This window comes from Anser cygnoides, chromosome 1 (genome assembly GCF_040182565.1).
Source record: "Anser cygnoides isolate HZ-2024a breed goose chromosome 1, Taihu_goose_T2T_genome, whole genome shotgun sequence".
NCBI classification, from domain to species: Eukaryota; Metazoa; Chordata; class Aves; order Anseriformes; family Anatidae; genus Anser; species Anser cygnoides.
The window spans coordinates 29,945,685-29,960,752 of NC_089873.1; the positions used below are offsets into that span (position 1 = coordinate 29,945,685).

The 15,068-nt window shown below is 36.8% G+C and overlaps 1 protein-coding gene across 7 annotated transcripts in view; it reads left to right on the forward strand.

The window, feature by feature from the left end:
* Positions 1–15,068, forward strand: part of DOCK4 (dedicator of cytokinesis 4) — a 252,082-nt gene that overhangs the window by 120,726 nt on the left and 116,288 nt on the right. For all 7 annotated transcript variants that reach the window (XR_010829121.1, XM_066991664.1, XM_066991646.1 and 4 more), the window contains 4 exons: positions 754–835; positions 1,472–1,532; positions 2,915–3,047; positions 4,547–4,635. Coding sequence is in view for 6 of the 7 variants with exons in the window: in XM_066991664.1 (XP_066847765.1) it covers positions 754–835; positions 1,472–1,532; positions 2,915–3,047; positions 4,547–4,635 (365 nt within the window). In the remaining variant the exon portion in view is untranslated. The remainder of the gene's footprint in view (positions 1–753; positions 836–1,471; positions 1,533–2,914; positions 3,048–4,546; positions 4,636–15,068) is intronic.

Consider the following 15,068-nt stretch of genomic DNA (forward strand, 5'->3'; position numbering starts at 1 on the left):
CTTTCCCTGTCTCTCACTGCAGAAATATTTTTGATATTCCCATGCGTGAATTGCCAAGAGATCGTCCATAATGAACCTATTATCAAATAGGAATTTTTCAGAGTAATTTCTCTTTTAGTGAGTTCTTTTGCCCTCTTCTACTCTAAAATAAGAATTCTCTGTATCTCGCTACTATCAGTATTAGTTTTTGTATCAGCTACACCACTTAGCACCCCTCAGCAGATTGCAAAACAGAATTCTGAAAATGAAGTTTGCCTTGCTGGAACTTACAAGACTGCTAAGATCAGTGCAGTCTAGAATGAACTTTTCATAGGGCTAGGTAGGAAAAATGTCACCTGGGATCATCATCTTATTTTTGAAAAGAATTTTGGTTGAATACAAATGTGGCAATGTTGACATTTATTTAGCAAGAATCAATACCACTGTAATAAACATCTAATTTCAGTTCTAGGATAAAAGGATTTTATTGCTTAAGCTTTTCTATGCACTAGGATATACAATGTCATTCTTCCAAACTACAATCAGTCTTCTAGTTTGTATCGAGTTTTCAGTAATTTTGTTAGATCATTAAGTAAATCACGGCCCTTATCTAGTCTCTTCCTTTATTTCTTGATACATCTGAGGCTTTTAAAAGGAAATAATTTCATTCTTATATATCTTGTGGAAGATTACATCTTCTAGATGTAAGATCAATGTGAGATCTAGTTTGCTGTAATGTTGTTCAAAATATTTGTCATATTTTTTTTCTTACAGTGAAAGATTCTTTTTAAGACTGAATAGGAATGGTTTGCCAAAATGTCCAGAAAAGCCTGAAAGACATTGTTCTCTTTTTGTGGTGAGTTATTCCTATTCTCAATCTTTTTTTGTGCAGTGTATTGAAAATAGTAGTTGGATTAAATTATTCTGTGGTTGACTCAGTGGTGCTCCCTACGCTTTTACATTGTTATGAATATAAATTCTAAAGCCTGGTTAAAGGGTATTACTGAAATCCCAAGCTGAATGTTTTCTGGCAATATGTGGTCACTCATATCTAAACTTCCATATGTTGTATATATATATATATGCTTCCATATATAGCAGTCTTTCTCCGTGCAACAAGAACTAATCAGTTTTTATGCTTTTGCATTTTACAGCCAAAAGATGGTTTGTGCAGTGCTCTTTGTACTTTCAGGACATAAGGAACTGCACAAAGACATCATTGCTGTTCAAGGCACACAGCGAGTCTTTTCTGTCCTCCCACTGTCCAATTATGCTGCTTTACAGCATATTCTAGCCCATGATATTGTAGGACAGTCATTTTAAGTGCATGACCACCAATTTAGAGTGTTAAATGGATAATTTGTTAATTCCGTATAAATGAACTCACTGTTCATTTATCACTTTTGCTGGCAGCAAAAGCAATGTGTAAAGATCTTTTAAAATGTCACATTTTAATCAGAGTCAGAAATAATGAGGTTCTGCTCTCTTGCAGGATTTGGGTAGCAGTGAACTCAGGAAGGACATCTATATCACTGTGCACATTATCCGAATAGGTAGGTATAATTGTCTGTGAGTAGTAATCTGACATTTGGTAGATATACAGCAGTGAATAAAACTGCTTGAGGTCAGCTTTGGGTTCTGTTACATTAGCTAGGCCTTTGAATAAATTTGGTAAAGAAAAGGCCTCTCTTCTGATGGGATTTGCCTTGGATTTCTCAGCATTCTTTTGTGTTATATTTCAAGTGTACTGCTGAGTTTAGGTGCAAGATGTTTTGTTACTACTGCAAAACAAAATGAAGGTGTCATATGAACAGTCTTAAGATGATGGAGTTGTTGCTGGGGAGTCCACTCTTGTCCCAAAGAGAGCAATTTCAAACATCTTTTGTTCACTGGAGAACTTGCCTAGAAATGTAATGTACCTACTTAGAGTATAATATCTGAAGTATATCTGAAATTGTTCAGATAAATTTTGTTTTCTCTCTGATCCCTTTAAAAAGGGGGAGAGGGAAGCCAGTGGAGGAAGTCTTGTAATGATATAGGCAGATATCGCGTCCTCCAAAACAGAGCTGAAGTTAAAATAAGACATATATGCTTCATGGTGTATAAATGAACAATTACTCTTCTAACTGCTTTGATGTATAGGAGTGTTCAGAGGAGGCATTGCCCTACCGCATCTGCAGCCGGAGGCTTTTCTTGTCAGAAGTTAAGGCTTGGTGGGAAAGATACACAGCTGTCAGGACACAATTGAATAAAATGCTTTGAAAGAGGGCAGTTTCATATACTAGAAACATAGCGAGAAGATTGATGAATTGTATTTAAATCAAATAGAAAAATATTTTGTTTCAATTCTCTTTTCCTTGGCTGCCTTTTTTCCGTATCGCAATTTGTTCTCCTGCTCTTCGTCATCTTTCCTGCCAGAATTTTATTCTTCTTGATTTCTGCAGCTGGTCAGTTATCCCCTTGCTAGCTAGTTGCCTGTTTGGAGTCAGCATTTGATTTCTAAATTGCAGTGGCTCAATCACAAGACCTCTCATATAAATCACAAATAACAGCAACCACAGTAAAATAATTGTTATTGGACAGCAAATGTTGAACACTCTGTCATGTCTGAGCTTTAAATTTAATTTGGTGGTGTCTCTAGTAGTACTGTCACTGGGCATCAGAAAGAGTTGTTTGGAGACTGGAGGTCATACGAGGATGAGCAGTGCCTCTGGTCTGAGCCCTTACAAGATCACCACATCTTTAATGGGCTTCCTGGACCATGTGTTATCCTAACGTACTATAGAGAAAGATGGACCGGATTCGCAGAGAGTACACTTGGCACTTTGCTGTGACCTGTCACCATACCGAGCTGGATTGCTCTCTGCCTCCCTTCTGTGGTTTTAAGGGACACAGTTCCAGGGATTATGCGTCGAATGTGTATTTTGTTTGGCAGGACGAATGGGAGCTGGAGAAAAGAAAAATGCCTGCAACGTACAATACAGACGGCCCTTTGGCTGCGCGGTCCTCAGTATTGCAGATTTGCTGGCAGGAGATTCAAAGGATGACCTCGTCTTAAAAGTATACATGTAAGGAATGTTTTTTTTTGTGTTTTTTTTTTTTTTTTTCTTAGAAGTATCTCAGGGTAGGTTTACGTCAAAAACAGTGGTTTTAAGTGCAAATGTGAATAAATAGCTGTAGCTCTTTTCTGTTCCAAAAGAGAGTAGTAGCTAATTTCTTTTTTTTTAATTTGTCATGGTTTAGAAAGTGTGGCTAGTTCTACGTGCTTATAGAATGAAAAATGAAGGTTGCGTCCTTTTAGATCTTTGTGTATGTTTCAGCATTTATCACATCCTTGTAAGTGCTTCTGGAGCTGTCTTTTTATGGCAACATGAAGTGCTTTTAAGACTTGTTTAAACACCTTGTGCTGCTTAGGCAGCTAGTGAAAGTACTTTATAACTAGAGAAAAAAGCAGACAGGGTAAGCTATTATAGGAAGCGAATAGCAAAAGTGTGAAAGGCAGTTAATGCTGGAGAATAAAAAATCAAAAATAGATTTTGAAGAATGGTTCGTTAAATAGTGGATTTTGACAGATACTATTTGGAAGAAACTTAAATTTTCTATTTGTAGCAACACAGTGCATGTAATTTCCTGCTGATCTTGGACATTATAGTAAGAACCGTTTTGTGGAGTGGTCTATTCTAAGTACACAGACTTGGGACACATTTATCATGCACATGAGGAAGTTCTGCCTCTCCCAGGGTTAGCACTCAAGTCCGGAAGACATGGTGGGCTTTCAGGCAGCCTTTCCCTTCTCCTCTGTTCCCCCACTGTGCTGAATTAGAGCTGCTGAAGTTGGTGCTGCAGAAAAGCTATCCAGTGTGGCAGTGAAAATGTGTGCTGGCTCTTATTTAGACTCCCAGGATGTTAAACTCAAATAAGTGTTTGCTGTTGGATAACAAATTGTTAAATTTATAAGTTCACTTATTATATTCTACTTTCTAAATTTCACCTGATTGTTCTTTAAAAAAAAAAAAAGAAAGGAACCTGTCGATTGAAGATTTTATGCAAAGACTAATTCCAGTCTAAACCATGAATAGTGGCCGATTTTTCCTTGTGGAAAAGCAGCTACTAAATACATACTGAAATGTAATTTGGCCTTTCACTGACTACCTCCTGAAGATCATGTTCCATTTTAAATAACTTCGAAGTGTACAGCACAGGTACAGAACAGCTCTGAGTTCCGTGTCTCTCCCTGAGTGTCACAAGACAGATTTCTGTGTGTTTTAGAGCTGAAGGATGGATCTATATAGATAATGAACTTGGTCATGGTTGAGTTCCTGAGCTTAACTGCTCCTATCTTTCTCCCACACTTTGCCACATGAAGCAGATATTTCCATGAGGCCTTTCTCAAATGGTAAGAGTGCTCTCACCCTTTCCATTGAGACATGCAGTTTCATGGGGCTTTATTTGCTTCTGTTGAGGTAATTCTGTGAACAGAAGAGGATTTGTGCACAGATATGTGGGGAAGCTGGTCAGAAAAACTTGTATTCCCATTTCAGACTTAAGAAAACTATCATTTTTATAGGTGCAACACAGAGAGTGACTGGTATCAGATCCATGAAAACATCATTAAAAAGCTGAATGCACGTTACAACTTGACAGGCTCTAATGCAGGTGAGTAAATTTCAACTTTTTTTTTTTTTCATTCTTAGGCTCTGTTCATGTGTAAGGCTGATCAAATTATTGATCTGCATTGCTGGATGATTTCTACTTCTGATCTACATTTTTATCAGGAAAACAAACATTGTTGAAATGATATATTATACTTCATGAAAAATTAACTGGGACCTACAGACCTTCCAGTGCTCTCTGCATTCCTACTGGCTAACTGAGCAAGATGCAAAGTTGATGTTTAAGAACTTACCAATAGTCCTCCGTAGTCAACTGTGTGTCACTAAGTGTCATCAAAATAAATGCAGTTGGGAGACTTAGGGAATGGGAGATGACTGATCTTTGTTATTGTGAGATGGTGTCTTAACCCAAACGAGATGTTGGAGTTTATTTTGAAAACGTATGTTCAACAGTCTTTAGTGGATGACTGAGAAGCACATAGAAAAGCTCATGGTATTTATCAGGGCTGAGGTTGTATATATGTATATAACCATTCTAATCTTATAATGTTATAATACAAAGTCTAATACATACATATATTTAAAGTTTAGAATATAGTGTATCTTATTGGACAATTAATATGCAATTAATATAGTGAAAATACAAGAGCACATTACTAAGTTTAGTGTTCTTAAATATGATAACCGTATTCATTTGACTTTGTCATTCTGATAGTACATGCATTTAATATTAAGTAATTATTCAACATCGCTTTCTATGCTGGAGCCTATATAGCAAGTCTTCAGTAATAAATTCAGAAATAAGCACTTTTAATTTCAACTTCCTTAATGTGAATATGATTGACAGTTTACATTTCAACTTAGGTTCTGCTGAAAGAGTAGGCTCAGTGTTTGTTGACATAGAAATTGATAACTTTATTTGTTGTTAAAAATGATAATGTTGAGTTTAGTCTTTTTTCACAATCAGTCTAGAGAAAAATGTGATCTGAATTATTTAAAAGGTAGTAATTATATATGGATCACATTTTTAGTATAAATAATAGCTGTAATGTATGAATATATATGCTGGTATAAAAGAATGATCTGGGAAAATTATTACCAGATGTATATAAATTCCACTACATAGTGTTTCCTTTTGTTTCAAGTTATTTTAAAGTTATGCTACAGTGTTTGATGTTTTCAGGGTCGTTTTTATGGTCTCTTCTGTTTCTCATGCAACTTTTTTTGTTTCCTATGGTGTACACTGGGCTACTTTAAAAATGACTATTTCAGTTACACTTATTTGGCCTAAAATGAAGCATACATGGAATCCCAGAAAAATCACATTGTTTACATGATGGCATACCTTTTGTGTCAAATTTGCAAAGCTATGGAACATTTTGAAAATACATAATTCAGGACTTGTTCAAATACTTGCCCTGAATATCAGATAGAAGATTCAATATGTATGATAAAGAATAAATGCATTTCAATTTCTAAATAGGTATATGGCTTTTGGCATTAATGTAAATCTCACAGTTTGCAAAAGGTGCCTGGGTGTTTATAAACAAAGTTTTCTGTGTAAATATTGCTATGAGACATTTAACTTGTCCATTTATGTCCTCATCTGAAAAATAAAAAAAAAAAAAAAAAAAAAAAAAAAAATGGTAATTTCTGAGTAGGCAGCTAAAGTAGTCTCCTGTGGCATGCTGCGTGCTTCTAAGTGATTCTTGTGTGCAGTGGGGCGATTCAAGCCATAAGGCTGGTGGCACGGTAGTGTTAACCACCAGACAGCTGTAGTAACTTGTGGATACTGCTATGTACAAGTCTCTTTGTCTTGGAGAATATGCAAGTACATGTAGGTCTGTGAATGTAAGCCATTTTCATTAGAGACAGCACCCAAATTCAGTCTTTCACCAGAACTGGTTGACACACTAATGTCAACGAATGGTGAGCAGTAAATCCTCATTTTATGTTACAAATATAAAATCAAAATTTTATATTATCCAAAATGACGTTTTACACTCATCCAAGTGTTCCTAAAAATACAACACATTCACAAGAGCTATGGGGTTATGCTATTTTTTTTTTTTCTTTTTTGCTAACATTTCTATTTCATTAAAAGTATATAATTAAATATTATTAGTTTCTCTTAAGTATTTGAATGATCATAAATCAGAAAAATGTAAAGAATGAATAAAACGAATAACGTAAAAAATGCTCCGGGGAGCAGACTAGACCCGTCTTTGTCATTTCTCTGTAAAATTTTAGCTATGTAGTTTGTCCATTTAAGATTGCCGTAGAATTATAGGCCAAGCTGATGGTTAGACATAAGCAAGAATGGCTCGTGCTTTCAATTTTTAACTCCTTTCAGTAGTTTATAAAATTACCAAACTCAAGTTCAGGCTATGTTTTCATGCTGTCTGTTTATCTCATTTTTTCTTGAAATAAAAACAGTTTGAGACTAGAAAAACGGGGATTTTTAGATTAAAACATTCGAGTCCTCAGGCCTGAATGAAAACTTGAAATTTATCAGAGAAATAACCTCAGTGTTGGAGAGGTGCCCTTTTTCTTTCCATGTTTAAAATCAGACTGGTATATCATTTGCTACTGATCGTGTACCTTCTGACCCTTAAACGTGGTAGGGGAGTGGTGGTTTTACTGTCTTAATGGCAGGATCTGAAATACACTGGCAAGGGAAAAATCTAGTGTGTGTTGAGATTAAAAATATTCTTTTTAAAAGCATTTTTGCCCTTTTGTACAGCAATACCTGCTTACTCTGTGATATAATCCCTTATCTTATTCCATTCTCGTGAAATAAGAGTTCACCACTAAATACCCGCTTGTCCTAGGAGACGTTCAGTAAATTTGAATGCTCTTAATTATGTGCCTATCAGCATGAAAGACATGTGGGACGTGAACTTTTTCCAGGTTACAGGTGCTGGAAACTAAAGCTGGGAAATGCAATACCACTTACACTTTGAAAAAGGGCTGTCAGGGGAAGGAGACAGAGGGAGTAGCGCATGTAAAGGCTGGAGAAGGAAAGAGGATGTGAGCAGTAATGTCACTTTGAGTACTGAGGAACTAAAAGATAAACCATGAAAGGTTATTTGCATTGCATACATGAAATTTGTTCCACTGCGACTCTTAGCAGCCTGAAAAAGCACTCACAAGGCTTCAGCAATATGTTCAGATACTTCTGCTGACACCTCATGGAAAATATTGTTGTTACACTGGTTTGTATTTTTTCTCTGCTGTCTTTGTCTGTTGTAGTATTGAACGGCTGGCTCTGATGACCCACTAGCCTCCTTTGCCATTTTGTAGCTGTCAAAAAATGGGAAGAAGGGGAAAATCTTGCATTACAGAAACACAGGTCTTTTTTCTCTCTCAGGAACATTGTAGGTACGAACCAAACATAGGAAAACTTGAATTTTTGATTTATATCCCACTTGCTTATCAAATCACGTTAAAAACACTTAAGAAATGAAGCATAATCAACACACAACAGCAAAAATTCATCATACTATTGTCTCTGTGCTGGCCTTGTTCCCTCTAACATTCTGTCCTGTACAGTTTCTTCCAGCTCAGCAGATTTTCACACACAGTTTTAGTTTCCACAAATGGGTATCACCCACTGCTGAAATAGTTTTATCAGTGAATTCAAATTATTCTTCAGCAAAAAACCATCTTCCAATTTTCTGGGGAAAACTGAAACTGACCTCAAAACATTTTGTGTCTTGCATGTAAAGCACAAAATTGTCACACTATAGGTTTTGTATTTAACATTCAAGTCCCCATCCCCCAAAATGTGCTTTTTCTACTTTAACACATGACGATTCTTATTTGTGCAGAATCCTCTTCTATCTTGTTCTCAACTTGCATCTAAAAAAAAGAGGATCGAAAAAAGGCAAATGACAGTGATGTCTTACCACAGCCCAGGAAGGATGAGGGGACAAATGTTCATTCCTTTCCCTCTTCACAGTGGATGCAGGACCGGTAGGACTCAGTCCCGTGGATAAGCTGGCATCGTTTGCCAGAGTGGGAACTGGAATGTGTTTTCTGCTGCAAATTCATGCAAAACAAACCCTGTAGCAGGTAGTCGATCAAATTTCCAGTCACCTCTGGTATTTTCTTGCTGGTGTCAGGTATCAGCTTACTGGAAAACAGCTGATTGCCTCATATAAGAGATACAACCATGAATGTAAAGGCCAAGTACTACAGCCTTTGCTGCATTAATAGCATTGTTATTTCTTATCTTTGGGGTGTATTATGTGTAGAATAAGTACTATTTGATCTAGGTGATTTCTTAATTATTAAACAAACCAAGTTTCAGTAATCTCTAGAGTGGAGCTGACTAAAAACTATTTTTCCTATAATATGTTTCATTAGAATTCATAGAATTCATAGGCTAGCTACTTTGTTTTTTATTGCAAAAAAAAAAAATAATCTGTGGAAAATGAATATTCGTACATAAAGATCACACCCAATTACACCAATCTTGCAAGGAAAATAACACATTTCTGTATCTGTAGGGCTAAACACCAGTGAAATATATACTGCAGATACAGAAAATGGTTCATGGCTTATCTCAAAGCACCGTATCAAATTGTCCTTTATCCCCTTCTTTTCATGCTGTCGTAGGCTGGCATTTTGCTGTTACCTTCATTAGGCAATTCATTCAGATTCGGGCAATTCCAATTTATACAGCTGCTGTGCTGAGGCTGCAATACATAAGCAAACAGAACTTCTGTGTGTTTGTTGTGTTCTTATTGTAGCTGTCTGAATTTTAAAATGCAAAAACCGGAGTAAACTGGAAAAATAAAGCAGGTTTAACCTTAGGTTTTAATTCAGATATAAAAGTTTCAAAAAGGAATATGTAATTTCACAGAAAAAAAAAATATTGCTTATGATGGCATAGTCATAAGTAATAGCGTATTTTAGACAGTGAAGCCTAGACAATGTTCTTGCTCTCACATCAGAGCTTGGGCTTCTGTCAAATGTAATTTTTTTCTGAAGGGTTTGCAGCGTGGGTCACTGTTGCAGATGTTGTTCTTTGACTGTGTGACTGCAGCTATACTCTGGACCTTTCTTGGGACTTCAGTAAATAAATAGTATTGGATGTGGACTGCTTTTCTCTTTAATAAAGCAGACACTAATGCACAAAGTGCCTTGTAAACTGTTATTGATCACATAATAGCTGCTTCATTTGCCTACAGAATTGCTGTGCGTGAATGAACCTGCCTGTTGATTTTTAAAATGGTTTGAAGTGCATTTTAGGACAAGGGGCAAAAGAACAGGGCCAGATCTGTTTGTCGCTCTATATGGTTCTATACAGAAATAATAAAGTCAGTGAGTGAATCTCTGATTGTACACATATATACAGAGTCATGGATTTCTTTCTTCTGATTCTTCTGTCATGCATAACTTTGTATTCATGACTATGGTGCCACTTTTTTTTTTCCTCAATTCTTTATACTTTTGAAAGTTGAAATACAATTTATTAAATACTGCACACCACGATGGAAAGAATGTCTACTGACTAGAGTAATCTTTTGAGATTTGAAGGTGGAGAGTTTTGTCTGCAAAAATCACCTACTTACAACTGTGAGCAAGTTACACTGCTGAACAGTGATAGTCCTTGCTGTAATCCCTCCTTAAATGCCAGCAGCATCTCAAAAGAACCTCCTCAAGTGCAAGATCTTCCTGTGGATACCTAAAGGTGTCTTTGATTTCTGCCACTGCTTGGAGTTGAGAACGGGAGGTGGCTGGGCACAACCAGGACACTTGCTCCCTCGGGATACAGGTGGTCTGGATTCACCTGCCTGAGCACGAGACTTAAAAAATGCTGGAGCTTATTGCTGTGGCTGTTGTGCTTGTGCTATTTCAGGAAATATATAAATATTCACCGGGCTTACCGTAAAGATTTTTTACTCCACTGGTTGAAACATTCTTCAAAAAAAGAAAGAAAATGTCTTGGTTTAGACTCTGATTTGGAAAAGGATTTTCAGTCTGTCTCACATGTCCCAGGTGAGAATGCTAATCACTTGGCTTCTCAGACTTCCCTGCAGCAACTCTTCAGCTTTGTATACAATCAGAAAATATTCATTATACCATGGGGAGAGTGAAAATGGCTCTAAAACCTGCTGAATAGTGCATGATTTTCATAAATGAGATCTGTACTCATGTCATCTTAGCAAATCCTATAGACGAGAGATTTAAACCTCAAGTCTTGTGTTATATGTGAATATTCTCCCTAATGAATTATCTTATAGAAAGCATGTTAAAAATTATTTAAATGTACTTGCAAGTTCTTCTTTCTTCCCCCTCCTTTGAAAAGAAAGACTGGATTGCTTTGTTTTCCTTTAAGGGGATCCAAGACATTCATTTTGGCTCCAGTTTTTACTTTAGGTTCCTGACATTTCCAAGTGTAAGCTCCTGTGTAAATGCCAGTTTAGATTCCCTTATAACAAGTCTTAAAAAGCCACATGTGCCTGATGCAGTAGTTTTGGAGAGATAAGACAAGGACACACATGCTTTTCACTTGCTACAGCAAAGGAGGTGAAAATCCTTTCAAATCCTGCAGCGATTAAGTTACTGGTGTAAGAAATTACGAGCATATCTAGCTGCTTTGTAGCCTTGGACTCTTGCGTGGATTCCGCAAAAATAACAAATGTAGTGGGAAGGTCTTTTCCTGTGCCATTATTTTGGAATGCTGTGATGAATTAGACAAGGGTGATGTAACCTAATTGCATGTTTACTGAATGCAGTATGGTGGTAGCGCAGCCAAAACTGCTCTGTGACTCCACTGAAAACACCGGTAATTACACATTAGCTTTAATTGATGGGAGGGCCTTAAACTGTAGAGGAGACGCATTGAAAATGGTGGGATTTCTCTTACCACTTCTGGCTTGAGCATGATTCTTTCCAATTTTTGATTTTTAACGTGGTAGCAGTATTAATTTTTCATCTGTTGCATAGGAGTCAAAATACAGTTCTTGGAAAGTCTACATAAATTTTCTATGCCCTCTTACATACAGTTTGGATCATAAAAAGAATAAAATCAAAAATTACTATACTGTATCCCATAGTAGGCAAAAACAATAAGTTATTTTAGATATAGCAGAGACAAGATCTGAGTTGGGAGGCTGTTCTTCAGGCAAATCCGGGTTGTGGGTTGATTTGTAAAAGATGTTCCGAAGCCTGTCAGCCACAAATTTAAATGTTTTCTGTTTTCTTTAAAACAGAAAGATGCACAGGTAGATTCTTCAAATTAATGTTTTACTGTCATTAATAAATGCAAACATGTTCCCATGATAGCTGTGCAAAAACCTGCAGGCATACCTGAAGTGATGCTGCGTTATAAAAGAAAGGTGCTTAGTAAGTTGTCAACTGCCTAATGCCCAGACTGAAGTGTGGAGGGCTTGAAGCCCGTATTGTTACCAGATGTTTACCAAGAATCCCATTCTAAGGAAGGATAAACTGTCATCAGAGGGGAAAGTTACTCATCAAATCATACAGTAAGTTAGGTTGGGAGGGGCCTCAGGAGGTCCTGTGGTCTGACCCCAGCTCAAAGGAAAAACAGCGTCTGGTTTCGTGGGAACTAACTGTTTTGAAGAGCAGGAAGGTTGCTCATTCAAAGGCAAATCTCACTACATTGCTACTATTTTAATTCAACCAGACCAAAGTAAGTTTCATAAAGCAAACATTCATCATTTTGGGGAACTATTGGGTTTCCAAGTATAAGGTCAGTTGGTACTGAAACTCAGGGTAGCTCAGTGGTCATTGAAGACTTGGTTAGAGAAGGCAAGCCATGAGGCAAACCAGCCCAGGGCATGAGCCCATACCACAGGATGCAAGCTCTGAGACAAGTATGGCAGTGCAGGCATTTAGGTAGAAACAGAAGTATGTGCCCTGGGGCATTATGTCTTCCTTCACCTCTCTCTCTCTCTGCATTCAGCAACTTTTTGACAGTCTAATAATCTCTTTTCTCCATGGTTACCATCAAATACCGAGAGATTTAAAAAAAAAAAGCAGGTGGAAAACAATATACTTTGGCTGTTTCATCTCTTATTTCATCAAAGGTAAGCTTTGGCTTATAAATTACTTGATTCAGAGGGGAAACCTTTTAGAGTTAGTATATACCTTCCAGTGGTGAAACTGCAGAGGCTCCATCAGGAACATCATTTTTTCACACTTTGCATGATGAAAAGCTGCAAGAGATGAAGTGTAGCAGGGAATTGGTAGCTCAGCATAATAATTTATAGAATTAATATTTCTGTGAACAGAGCTGTAGTAACATACACACAGTATTGTCTGCATACAAGAAGTAGTGCAGCTCTGTTTACATGACAGTAGCCCAGCAGCAAGGGTCCAACCTTAGCCCCCTTGGAGCTGTTGTAAAGAAACCTTCTTCCTGTGAGTCGATGTGTCTAATGTCAGATGGGAAACAGCGTGTTCATTCCCTGCTGGGAGCAGCTGCTGGCCACAACAAGAAGGTGTAGGCTCATGGTGGAGAGACGAGTATAATCTATAATGGCTAGTGGAAAACGAGGAGGAATGAGGGCAGGACTAGTAACATGAACCTGACAGAGAAGAAGGAACAGAACAAAGTACATAACTTCTAGGCAACTCCTGAGCTTATGATTCATCACGTCAAGCTGTGCCCTGCATCTGTGCACAGCTGAGAACAGCAGCTTTCTGGCATTTGTCTGTTCTCTGCAGAGTGCATGGATGTGTCAGCAGTGCTCTGAAATGTTTTCTGTAGCTACACATCACTAACATTTAAACAGCAAGTGCATTTGTTTAATTAGTTTAGTTCTATGACAATTTATTAATCTGCCAGTTTTAATCTTTTGTTAAATTTTGTGACAAGGAGATTATGCGTATTCTATTTTGATGTGTTTAAGAATTAGTTGTCACTGAAGGCTGCTATTTGAAATACATTTAAAATAAGAACAGCAGTCGTATGTGCTTCACTGTAAGTACACAATGAATTAAAGCATTCTTTTTTGCTCTCAACAAATGCTAAACCTGAAAGATTAAATAATACACAGCATTTGCACATAAGTTGTTGCTCAGGATCATTTGTCCCTGAATGACAAGCCATGTTTAAAGCAGGTTTTTAGACGAGGATTTGTAGAACCTTACTTTTCTAGTTATGTTTTTCAGGATGGATGATACTGTTTAGCTATCTACTGTTAAACCCTTTTTCCAAATTCAGGAGTAAACAAATCTTTAATGTTTGTAACCTAATGTAGCATGTAGTATTAACTATGGTAGTTTGGGGATATTAATCCATAAAAATGGTGGACTCACAAATCACTCGGAAATAATTTTCTATATTTACATGGGAGTCCAAGCTTGTGTTGTTGTCTTTGAAGGTTCTTGTTTTACCAAAAGGACTTCAAAAGTCAGGTTCAAGATAGATTTTTGGTGTAGTCATCCATAAGTGTCCTTCATACAGCATGACTTATATACTGTGCTGGAAATGAACATTTTAATAAAGTTAAATTCAAACCGTATTCTCAGATGTTGCAAAAAGACTTGTTTCTAGAGAAGAATGAAAAATGTGCTATTCTGCAATGCAGTGACACACACAAAAAACTAATGACTTGCTGTTCATCTCAGTACTGCAATTATGCATGTGATTGATCTGGCACCCTGAAATTCCTAGATAAGTCTACATAATGGGTGTAGCTGGCTTGTATTTCCATCTTTGCACTGGGTTGTGTCTTATTACTGAGGTTTTTTCTAAGCTGTTTCCAAAAAATTACTCTGCTTATTACTATTATATAGCATTATTGACTTTCTTAACTTTATATACTGAAAGAATAATACGTCTAAAGACAGCTTCAGGTGATAAATTTAATGAATGTTCATGCAAGATCATATCTCCTCTAAGGGTTATAGTTACATATTCATTGCTAACATTACCTGGGCTTTTATGGTTTTAAAAGTTTTTAACACTTTCTAGAGGTCTCAGTCAAATGTTGACTGTTTCTTAATTTGAAACATGCCATGTACCTAAATTTCTCATGCAGTTGCATGAAAGTTGTTTGCGTGACAGAGCTGCACTTCATGAAGGAAAAAACAGGTGTTTTCCTAGAACCTTTTGTATATTATTTGCAATGAAAGCAATATAATACACTGAAAATGGTCAAATTGTCTGTTTTGTGCACAGCCTAGTATTCTAACAAAGCTGTGTTAAAGTGTAATTTTAATTTTTTTGAAGATGATTTGCTTTTGCAATATAACAATATAATGTAGCAATGGGAATTGGCATGCTATATGCATTGTTAATAGAAAAAGGGCATTAATGGGCTTACCCAGGTAAGAACTGGAGAAATTATTGCTGAGATCTTTGTTGCCTGTATAAGGAGATTAGACTACAATAGTCATTACGCAGTTGCCTGTATAAGGAGATTAGACTAGAACAGTCACTTAGCCTTCTGGTCCTGTAGCCTTCATCTTATGGTGATTCTGGCAAGAAATACTTGA